Genomic DNA, 13,005 nt, shown 5'->3' with positions numbered 1-13,005 from the left:
TTGAAATTTTCAAATCTCTGCTTCCGCTAAAACGAAGATGCTGTACTAGCTGTTTTATTGCAGTGGAAACGAACCGCAGAAAACGCGATAAAATACGCGATATTTCCAAAAACAATTTTAGGTGATTTTTCTACTTTGGATTTTCTTGTAACTCGCGTTTTAGTGGATGGATTTTCACGGAGAATGATTTATTAGATCCGGAACGTAAAAAACTAAAATGTGCAATCAAGTACGACGAAATCGAATGACAATTGTAAAAATTAGGCCCGAATAATATGATTTTTAGAAAAATATTCACACAAAATTTCGTCATTTCGATACATATTTCTGTGAAGCTGTGGAGGCTACATTCACGATATACGTATCAAAAGGCTCAGAATCGCAAGTACTATAATCCTATTAAAGCCTTTTTGAAAAATCTGTTTGCGGAACGCGACTAGAAGAAAATGTCAAAAAACACTGTAAATTTGGCTTCAAAATGTCAGCGTCATTTATTGGTAGACGCTGATGAAATTTTGAAAAGTTATACATTAGTGAGATTATCCTTATTTAGTTGGCTTCTACTTTTACTTTGACAGGAAAATCGTGAGAAGTGTGGTTTACTCACAAATCGAGAGAAAACAAAAAAAGACACGTTGGCTTCAACCCATTTTTACCCATTTTCTAACATAAATATAGCCACAGCTTCCACGCAAATTAACTTTTGAGGCCAATATTTTTTGCCACGTCCAAAAATATTTCATTTTATCCATAAACATTTAATTTGTATAATATACAATCACAAGTCGCGTGTTCTAAAAGGGTAAACCTTGGCTTCAGCTATGTTAAATTTTCAAAAATATTGGTGATATGTTTATAAATAAATTTTATGTTTTAATGAATCTGACGTTAGTGCGATTTTGAGCACATTTTTGTTATATGACGAAAAATAATGTTTGCTTTTAATTCCGGGAATGCTCTTAACGTTAGCCCATCTCTCCGAAAGAATTCCAGCTGATTTTTGTATATAACTTCTTCTTATATATAAAATGAAAATACCATATGTATTCATTTTTGCCAATTTAAAAGAAATCATGGGCGTTATTAAGAACAATATTCGGAGCTTTTACCATTTTCCAATTTTTTTTCTTTACGACAGCTCCGATTCCGTCTACTGCACCCTTTCCGTGAGCAGTTGCAAAAAATTCCACTCAAATTTATCTTTGAAAAAGGGTATACTACTTAAAATGAGTTTGTTTTTAAATCGACTTGCACATCCATCAGAAAATAAATATAACTTTGAAATATCATTTCATTTTTTTAATTTCTTAACAATTAACTGAACTCAAATCGCTACGAAAACAGAATAAAACAAAAATAGAATACAAGAGAAAGTGAAAACAGAATTAAAAGGCAAACATTTTTTTTATTTTTTGGTAGAACTCAAATCGTGACGAACGCTACAGAAATTAATGCACTGTAATTTTTTTATTTTTTATTATTGTAGATTTTTTTTCTATTTCCTTAAAAGCAGGATATTAATTTAATTTAAATTTATAGATGAATTTAAAAAAAAAGAAATTTCTGCCCACAGTATAAAAAAAAACATAATTTTTCGTGACGAACGCTACACCACTTGGATCTGTCTTTCCATACCTAATTTCACTTTTTCCAAAATAGTAAAAGATAATATTTTCTGTCAAAATCTAAGAGAATTGAGTGAATAACAATACAGCTTTTGAGTTTACCACTTATGTTAACACTAAAGTAATAATATGAACATGTAAAAAATGTACAATTTTTGTATAAAATTAAAAAACCTGAGGTAGGGTAGAATTTTGAAATAATTTTTGTGTTAATAATGATAGAAAAAAAAAAGTTTTTAACATATTTCTAAAATTAGATATCCAGTCTAATCTTCTGTGAAAAAATAAATTAATTTGGATAAAATAAAAAAAATTTTGGCTGGTAGACTGTTTCTGGGATTTGCCCATATAACAACCAAACCATTGAGATTTTCGATTCAACACAAAGACAAAAATTGTAGCCAAGATAGTAGTTGAAAACTATGTAATACATCGCAAAAGCATTGGAATGCTCCTTCAGGCAGTTTTGGCCTTGAGAAAAATTTCGATAAGTGACACCGTGCTACAAAAGTTGACCAGAAAAATATTCAAGTGTTCTAATGCAAAATTATATAGTGTTAGGATCCATGGACAACGACAATGCCTTTAGTTCGTTGGGGTCACGTCGTTTTATTTTTTTATAACGGTAAAAGCAGTGAAAATCTGGGTTTCTTACATTTTCAAAATTAAACGGACATATCTTCTTTTTTCACAACGGATTTCTAGTGATCCTTCTTCCTTTTAAAAGAGTGAATAATATCGTTAGAACAAGTTATTATTTGTTTAATTCAGTTAACAAATGGCAAAGTTATAGTGGTTTAAGTCTAAAAACCCCCTCAAAAAAAACTGTAACTGCATTTCTCACAATTTTGAAAATAATTATTGAACAACAGGATCAACCGATTCGGTCTAAAATTTGGCTTTCACAATATTTTGTCCAAACTTAGTTTAAGTTCGAAGATGGCTTATATCGGTCCACTCCTTCCGGTACCTCCCCCACAAATGTTCGAAAATGTTCGGAATATTTGTGCGCACTATAACTCTTGAAGGGAGTAACCGATTTGGTCCATACTTTGCACATCGTGAAATTTTTGCCAGAATTAGATGAGGTTCCAATATCTATCGGTCCACTCCTTCGGGTACCTCCCACACAAAATTTCGGAAAAGTTCAGTTGAGGACCTGCTCTCCAATCGCTTTGATTTTTGTTGTAGCAACTTTTATTCACTGCCCCTCATACGGCGCTATAAGTTTCATCAGGGGCAAGTCCATACTTCCTGAGAAAATAGCCTGAAAGGTACAAAAAACCCTATAACACCGTGTGTAGTGGTTGGAGCGCAAGATAACTCTCGAACGGATCTGCCGATTTGGTCCAAAATTTGGCCTTCGTAATATTTTGTGCAGACTTAGTTTAAGTTCGAAAATAAGCCATATCGGTCCACTCCTTCACGTACACCCCCCACAAAAGCTCAAAAATGTTCGAAAAAATTGTGCGCACGATAACTTTTGATGGGAGTTACCTATTTGGTCCATACTTTACACATCCTAATATATCTGCCATATATTGATCAGATTCGAATATGGACTATATGTGTCCACTCCTGCGGGTATCTCCCACACAACATTTTGAATAAATTCAATTTAAGACCTGCTCTCGAATCACTTTGATTCTTGTTTAAGCAACTTGGATTTGCTGCCTCAATTAAGACAGTAAAAGTTTTTTCAGGGGCAAGTCCATACTTCTTAAAAATGTTTTAGCAGCGAAAATTCTGTAGAAGATTGGCTGATTGATATTTTCCTAGGTTTTACCATTTTTGAGATATAGAGGTTCAGATCAAACTTTCAGATTTTTTCAAATGTCTTCAGGATTTAGCCTGAAAACTGCAAATCTTTCGAAATAGAACTATAGCATATGTTGTTGCTGTAAAAATTCTCTACAATATTGGCTTTCATAATTTTTTCCTAGGTCGTACCGTTTTTGAGATAGGTATATAAGTTTAAGTTGGGAAATTGTAGTCATGACTTTGTTTTATAAGGAGGCGATACAGTCAATCCATTGTCCTAATTTTAGCTTCTATATATCAATAACGGTAAAACTACGAAGATATCATAAACGTCAATCTTATAGAGAATTTTCATAGCTACAACATCTTCTTTAGTCCCATTTCTATAGGAATTGCGGTTTCCAAGCAAAATCGTAAAAACCTAAAAAACACTTAAAAATGTCAACTTGAATCGCAATTTATTTAAAAAGCGCTACGGCGATTTTTTTAGTTTTTTGATTTTTCTCATTTATGAACATTGTAGTTTCAGAATCCGCAAAAAATTCCCAGGTGTAAGCACCTTCCATTTAAATTTGATTCAAGAAAACCGTGCTCTTGGAGAGGCCATTTTAGCAGTTAAACTAAATTTGGACAATATATTAGGAGATCCAAAGTTTGGACCAAATTGGTTGCTCCGTTCAAGAGATATCGTTCATACAATTGTGGTGACATTTTTTTAAATATAGGGGAAAAGTCCTGTAATTTGTGGACCAGTAACGCCCATCTTCGAACTGAAACTAAGTTTGGACAAAATATGACGAAGGACCCATCTACTACATATGTTGCCATAGGGGATTTTTACACCTTTCGGTCTGTTTTCGCAATATTGCAAGTTGCTTCAACAAAAATCAAAGTAATTCGAGAGCAGGCCTTAAAGTGAACTTATCTGAAATTGTCGTGTGGGAAGTACCCGAAGGGGTGGAAATATATAATTCATATTCGAACCTGATCTATATCTGGTAGATATATTAGGATGTGTAATGTATGGACCAAATCGGTCACACCCTTCAAGAATTATCGTGCGCACAATTTTTTCGAAAATTTTTGAACTTTTGTGGGGAGGGACCTGAAGGTGTGGACCAATATGTCTAATCTACGAACATATACTAAGTTTGGACAAAATATCATGAACACCAAATCTTGGACCGAATCGGACAATCGACAGAAGGACGGACGTGGCTAATTCAACTCCAAATTGTTTGAAACGGATTTCGTCCAAACATACTTGGCGTCTAAAACCATTATTTCAATATGGCAAATTTTGAAATTGTATATGCCTTCGTTGGCATAAATGCTGAGGGTATAAAAAGATCGCGCTATTTTTTACAAATATATTTTCACTATTTTAAAAAAAGGGTTTTTAAAAATATTTTTTGTTTGTTCTGTTTTAGTTGAAGATTCAATCATATGATTGTTTAAGTCTGGAGTATTCCCCCATTGGCTTAACTTCATCAATTTCCTCTTTGCAGAGAAAAATGTTTACAAAACGCACTGACAGCTTGCACAATTTGCTGATCGCTACCAATATCATGATTTCATACCGGCGAAGGGAATTATCAATTGGCTTTTCAGTTTTTGAAATGATGATTTTTTAGTGAAAACCTGAACTCTTTAAGCATCGAGCATTCTCATGTTAATGAGAATGATGCTCACTTTTCGGCTTTCCCAAAGAAACACCAGAACAAAATATTTGCATTTGTATAATTTGTTTTCTTTCAGTACGAAAGTGCCAGTGTTCCCTATTTTAAGTTGAGACGTTTTTGACGACTGGGAACCCCAAATACCTAGTATTAGCTACTTCAGCCAATTAAAATCTTGGAAATACATGAAATCGGGCGGTACCATTATATAGGTGCTATACAATAAAATAGGCATATGTCCACAATGACTTAGAAGTCTTTAAACACTGGGAACCATAACTGCCAAAAAACATCCATTTGGGGCCATACCACAACGTGGGCCTATGTCCGTAATTTCCTGGCAGAGATACCGGAAGGTGCATGCAATATAGTGCATACCTGAGTTTGATCTAAATTTGAAAAAAATTAACAATGTCTTAGCAAGATCGACTCCACATTGTCCAAGAGGGATTTGGTTTTTGGGATCTAAATAGACCAATATATAAATATATATTTAAATGAAACACATCTTTTGATCGTGACATGTTTTAGAACCGTTAGGCTGAGTGTATAGCAATCCAAATGCTGAGGATTTCTAATGTGATTTCATTTCACCGAACACCATTACTTTAAGGGACCTTGACCAAAAATCATGAAATTTTAAAACGTTGGGTAGGATTATTAATTATTGATACAAGGTGTATAGAATCAATAGAGAGAGTTTAAAATATTTAAAATACAATTTAGAAATGTGGTACAGAGTATTTTATACTATGTTTTAGTTCTTGTTTTTTTTTTTTTTTTAATTGAAAATTAACCATATCAGACCACGTTCGGTATTTCTAAATTATTAAACACATAAACTCAAATTTTGGTATATCCAAGAATTTGTAATTTCCGCAGTTGTTTTCGCTATAGAAAGATTTTCAGTATTCGAAGATCTTACCTTAATTTCAAAGAATATCGGCTGTAATAAGGATTATGGGATTTCTTTTGGTTGGAGAACCTCCATTTTAAAAGTGGTTAAAATATATCCAATATTTCCATTTTTCGAAAAGCTTTTAGTTTGACAAATCTTTGACCCCCATACATCTTACAAACCTAATTGGAATTTGGTATATTGTAATATGTTAAGGTATTTTATTATCTCTTTTACATTATTTATCTGAACGACTTCTATGAATTAAATACCTCCAAAAAGAAGAATGACTCGCATCCACGAGTGCATATTGGACTTGTATCGAATAATTTGCTTAAGTTGTCTTTATTGATTGCAGCCAAGGAAGCCTGCAATTGTGGATTGTGGATTTTTTGGCTTTTTCGACCTTCATTGAGAATCAATTTGCCGTAATTTAAGACAACTCTTTGGTCTCACATTCTTATTTTGCTTACTTATTAGAAACCGCTAATTACATTGACCACACCTAGAGTAAATTACAGAAGTTACAACAAAATCGTACTTACGCTATAAACTCCACCATTTGAGCTGGCGGGTGATACACAAGTTGACTTAGGTTCCTGCAGGGCATCGAGTGAAGTTTGTGCCACTTGGGTTTGTTCCTCAAGCGGTGACATGGGTCTGGCACTTTTCTGAGGACTAGGATCCCAATTGACAACATCCACGGAAGGATTTGTAACAATAACCGAGGTCCGTGATTCTCGGTCTTCCAATTTACCCGAAACTCGATCATGATCATCGTGTAATTGCTCTTGAAAATCATCTGCACTCAGGTACTCAGGACTTAAAATTGATTTTGGTTCAAATTCTTCGGATGCCAAAAATTGAGCTGACTGTGTAGATTGCAACCCCTGATAACCATTGCCAACTGTGTCATATGAGGAAGAAGAGTTTGAGGCAGATTCTTTGGGTGTTGCTGTTGCTGCATCTGTAGGCGGGAATTTTGTTGCGGTTACCACATTGTCATCAAATACTGAATCTTCGGCAATTTCATCAACATGCCCCGAATCGGTACTTGTTTTCATGGCCCTGGGTATGGGTTTCACTGTCAAATGACATGTGGAGGTGTGAGCGGGGGTTTTTTGATCATCATCAAATTCCAGATCTCCGGGATCTGACAAATCTGACATATCTTCGAAGACTTCATTTTCTAATTCGCCAATTTCTATTTCAACGGCCCGCACAGTTTTGTCTTGGCCACTATTACTGCCGGAACTTAGTTTGGCAACAGCTCTTGCAGTTTTCTCTTTTTCACGTTGCTGGACAATGGCATCCACTGCCAACCATTCACTCATGGTGGTCTCATAATAATGTTTACAGGTTTCATCTTGTTGTTGACGTTCTTCCTGCGTAGAACCAAAGGCATAGTGGCCTAGCAAATATGGCCACACCTCTTTGCGCAGCTGAGGGGCAACACCACCAAAATAAACTAAACGGAAGACATCATTGGCATTCTTGGCCACACCATTCTCATTTAAGGCGTTCCATTTCTCCACTGTCAGACCTTCTTCATCAGATTTCACTGGAAGTAGAAAGGTTTGGTTAGTAACCTAAATGGAGAATGTAAAAAACCGTGAAACTTACTTTCCGGTGTTATACGCCCATTTACCAAACCCGACAAATGTGTCCTCACCGTGGATAAATGACGACAATAGGCCAACCAGCCATAAAAGGCTCGAGATATAATCTGTCTTCTCATTGTGGAGCAGACCATTTCAATACTGGCATTCTGTTGAGTCTGCAGTAGTGGCGATTCCAAAGGATGCTGATCAATGGAAATACTTTTACTGGAACAATCACTGCTACCGGTTGTGGAACAACTGCTTAGCTGAGCTCTTCTGGGAGCACTGCGTACAAAGTCCAAAATGGAGTGAGCAGCAGCTGGAAAAAGGAATACACATTTTTAACACCTCTCTCAAAATCTTGGATTCCCCAACACCTACCAAATTCTTCATGTTTACTTTTGCTTACTATGCGGAAAACATAATCTATGGGTGTTTCATCAAAAGACTCCATAACCGAGGGTAGGATGCGCCTGCGCACACTTTTTGGCCAGGGGAATATTTTACCAATACCACGCTGAGACCACAAAGGAGGATCTAGTTGACCATGTGGCAGAAGTCCCGTTTCCAAACAACTTAAGAATTGTTGCATATGACCTCCTTCGGGGAAAATAATTGGCGGACGTTGCACCCCATCCTGACTAACCAATATTACAGTTCCTCCACTATCCTCCCCACGATTTTGATGGCAATGGACATAGACAATATCATCGACGTTTATATTCAAAGCATAGGCCCAAAATGAATCCTTGTCTTCTTCCTCCTCTGCCTCCTGATAGCCATTCATTAGCTGGTTGGGAGTCCATTTTATGGTCAAGGTTTGGATGTGTTGATGTAAACTTAAATAACCCAACATGGGCTCACTGCAATCCTTCTGCAAAACCACAAAAAATACATTACTCTCGGATCATCCTTTATGAAATTCCCCACCACTTACCGGCAATACTTGCACATTATTCTTCCCATAGAGCAGTGTGGCCCTGGAATTTTGATGCAATGACTCCACATAATCTTTGGCCACAGTACAGGAAGCTATTGACTTAAAAGTTCCGGTATTTGCCTCGTCGGTACTGGTATTTAGGCTTCTTTTAAAATTAATTATCGGTGCCCGTGATGACACCGATGATGATCGCCGACCAGCACTTATACGATGTCTCTGCACCAATTCATCTGCATGTGGATCGGTCCAATAATGATCTGCTGTTTTAGATTTGGTAAATTCCAATGCACATGGACCCACCAGGAGAGAACTTAAAATGCAACCATAATCTGAATCAGCCACCAAGGAGTCACGATCATAATACGAGCTGGCATTATCCACCAGATATTCAATGATTTTTACCAAACGCTTCTCGTAGAGGGCCAAGCGTATCCAAAGGTATCTGAAATATTAGGGAGAAGATAAGGTTTCGAATAAAATGGGTAATTTAACATCGATTTATGAATAAATTATGGAAAAATTGTCTCAGATTCACAAATAAATTTTGAATAAACTATATACGAATTGTCGACAAGTTTTCGACGAATTGTCAATAAGTTCAGGATTTGTGGACAAATTATTCAAGATTTGCAAATAAATTACACACGATTTGTGAATAAATTATAGACAAATTATCGACGTTTTGTGGATAAACTATAGATAAATTATCCACGCATTGTGGATAAATTATTGATAAATTATCCACGCATTGTGGATAAATTATTGATAAATTATCCACGCATTGTGGATAAATTATCCACGCATTGTGGATAAATTATTGATAAATTATCCACGCATTGTGGATAAATTATTGATAAATTATCCACGCATTGTGGATAAATTATTGATAAATTATCCACGCATTGTGGATAAATTATTGATAAATTATCCACGCATTGTGGATAAATTATTGATAAATTATCCACGCATTGTGGATAAATTATTGATAAATTATCCACGCATTGTGGATAAATTATTGATAAATTATCCACGCATTGTGGATAAATTATTGATAAATTATCCACGCATTGTGGATAAATTATTGATAAATTATCCACGCATTGTGGATAAATTATTGATAAATTATCCACGCATTGTGGATAAATTATTGATAAATTATCCACGCATTGTGGATAAATTATTGATAAATTATCCACGCATTGTGGATAAATTATTGATAAATTATACACGCATTGTGGATAAATTATTGATAAATTATCCACGCATTGTGGATAAATTATTGATAAATTATCCACGCATTGTGGATAAATTATTGATAAATTATCCACGCATTGTGGATAAATTATCCGCACATTGTGGATAAATTATTGATAAATTATCCACGCATTGTGGATAAATTATTGATAAATTATCCACGCATTGTGGATAAATTATTGATAAATTATCCACGCATTGTGGATAAATTATTGATAAATTATCCACGCATTGTGGATAAATTATTGATAAATTATCCACGCATTGTGGATAAATTATTGATAAATTATCCACGCATTGTGGATAAATTATTGATAAATTATCCACGCATTGTGGATAAATTATTGATAAATTATCCACGCATTGTGGATAAATTATTGATAAATTATCCACGCATTGTGGATAAATTATTGATAAATTATCCACGCATTGTGGATAAATTATTGATAAATTATCCACGAATTGTGGATAAATTATTGATAAATTATCCACGCATTGTGGATAAATTATCCACACATTGTGGATAAATTATTGATAAATTATCCACGCATTGTGGATAAATTATTGATAAATTATCCACGCATTGTGGATAAATTATTGATAAATTATCCACGCATTGTGGATAAATTATTGATAAATTATCCACGCATTGTGGATAAATTATTGATAAATTATCCACGCATTGTGGATAAATTATTGATCAATTATACACGCATTGTGGATAAATTATTGATAAATTATCCACGCATTGTGGATAAATTATTGATAAATTATCCACGCATTGTGGATAAATTATTGATAAATTATCCACGCATTGTGGATAAATTATTGATAAATTATCCACGCATTGTGGATAAATTATTGATAAATTATCCACGCATTGTGGATAAATTATCCACGCATTGTGGATAAATTATTGATAAATAATCCACGCATTGTGGATAAATTATTGATAAATTATCCACGCATTGTGGATAAATTATTGATAAATTATCCACGCATTGTGGATAAATTATTGATAAACTATCCACGCATTGTGGATAAATTATCCACGCATTGTGGATAAATTATCCACGCATTGTGGATAAATTAATGATAAATAATCCACGCATTGTGGATAAATTAATGATAAATAATCCACGCATTGTGGATAAATTATTGATAAATTATCCACACATTGTGGATAACTTATTTATAAATTATCCACGCATTGTGGATAAATTATTGATAGATTATCCATGCATTGTGCATAAATTATTGATAAATTATCAACACATTGTGGATAAATTATTGCTAAATTATCCACACATTGTGGATCAATTATTGATAAATTATCCACACATTGTGGATAAATTATTTATAAATTATCCACGCATTGTGGATAAATTATTGTTAAATTATCCAGGCATTGTGGATAAATTATGGATAAATTATCCACGCATTGTGGATAAATTATTGATAAATTGTCCACGCATTGTGGATAAATTATTGATATATTATCCACGCATTTTGTATATATTATCCACGCATTGTGGATAAATTACTGATAAATTTTCCACGCATTGTGGATAAATTACTGATAAATTTTCCACGCATTGTGGATAAATTACTGATAAATTTTCCACGCATTGTGGATAAATTACTGATAAATTTTCCACGCATTGTGGATAAATTATTGATAAATTATCCACGCATTGTGGATAAATTATTGATAAATTATCCACGCATTGTGGATAAATTATTGATAAATTATCCGCGCATTGTGGATAAATTATTGATAAACTATCCACGCATTGTGGATAAATTATCCACGCATTGTGGATAAATTAGTGATAAATAATCCACGCATTGTGGATAAATTAATGATAAATAATCCACGCATTGTGGATAAATTAATGATAAATAATCCACGCATTGTGGATAAATTAATGATAAATAATCCACGCATTGTGGATAAATTAATGATAAATTATCCAGGCATTGTGGATAAATTATTGATAAATTATCCACGAATTGTGGATAAATTATTGCTAAATTATCCACACATTGTGGATAAATTATTGATAAATTATCCACACATTGTGGATAAATTATTTATAAATTATCCACGCATTGTGGATAAATTATTGATAGATTATCCATGCATTGTGGATAAATTATTGATAAATTATCCGCGCATTGTGGATAAATTATTGCTAAATTATCCACACATTGTGGATAAATTATTGATAAATTATCCACACATTGTGGATAAATTATTTATAAATTATCCACGCATTGTGGATAAATTATTGTTAAATTATCCAGGCATTGTGGATAAATTATTGATAAATTGTCCACGCATTGTGGATAAATTATTGATATATTATCCACGCATTGTAAATAAGTTATGTATTGATAATTATCCACGCATTGTGGATAAATTATTTATAAATTATCCAAGCATTGTGGATAAATTATTGATAAATTATCCACGCATTGTGGATAAGTTATGTATTGATAATTATCCACGCATTGTGGATAAATTATTGATAAATTATCCACGCATTGTGGATAAATTATTTATTGATAATTATCTACGCATTGTGATAAATTATTGGTAAATTGTCCACACATTGTGGATAAATTATTGATAAATTGTCCACGCATTGTGGATAAATTATTGATAAGTTATCCATGCATTGTGGATAAATTATTGATAAATTATCTACGCATTGTGGATAAATTATTGCTAAATTGATAAATTGTTGATAAATTATTGATAAATTATCCACGCGTTGTTGATAAATTATTGATAAATTATCCACGCATTGTTGATAAATTATTGATAAATTATCCACGCATTGTGGATAAATTATTGATAAATTATCCACGCATTGTGGATAAATTATTGATAAATTATCCACGCATTGTGGATAAATTATTGATAAATTATCCACGCATTGTGGATAAATTATTAATACATTATCCACGCATTGTGGATAAATTATTGATAAATTATCCACGCATTGTGGATAAATTCTTGATAAATTATCCAAGCATTGTGGATAAATTATTGATAAATTATCCACGCATTGTGGATAAATTATTAATAAATTATCCACGCATTGTGGACAAATTATTGATAAATTATCCACGCATTGTGGATAACTTATTGATAAATTATCCACGCATTGCGGATAAATTATTGATAAATTGTCCACGCATTGTGGATAAATTATTGATAAATTATCCACGCATTGTGGAT

At 33.3% G+C, this 13,005-nt stretch overlaps 1 protein-coding gene across 1 annotated transcript in view; it reads right to left on the bottom strand.

Annotated features, from left to right (window-relative positions):
• tbc (trabuco) overlaps positions 1 to 13,005 on the bottom strand; it is a 222,089-nt gene that overhangs the window by 8,857 nt on the left and 200,227 nt on the right. Inside the window, exons 3-6 of the mRNA XM_073977179.1 lie at positions 8,502 to 8,946; positions 7,946 to 8,438; positions 7,587 to 7,883; positions 6,509 to 7,524 (exon numbers count right to left, since the gene is read on the bottom strand). Coding sequence (XP_073833280.1) covers positions 6,509 to 7,524; positions 7,587 to 7,883; positions 7,946 to 8,438; positions 8,502 to 8,946 — 2,251 coding nt within the window. The remainder of the gene's footprint in view (positions 1 to 6,508; positions 7,525 to 7,586; positions 7,884 to 7,945; positions 8,439 to 8,501; positions 8,947 to 13,005) is intronic.

The sequence above is a fragment of the Musca autumnalis genome, unplaced genomic scaffold, assembly GCF_047663935.1.
Source record: "Musca autumnalis isolate F117 unplaced genomic scaffold, ASM4766393v1 scaffold_3, whole genome shotgun sequence".
NCBI lineage: Eukaryota > Metazoa > Arthropoda > Insecta > Diptera > Muscidae > Musca > Musca autumnalis.
Note: the sequence above shows the minus strand (reverse complement) of the source record. Positions and strands in the feature narration are given on the sequence as shown.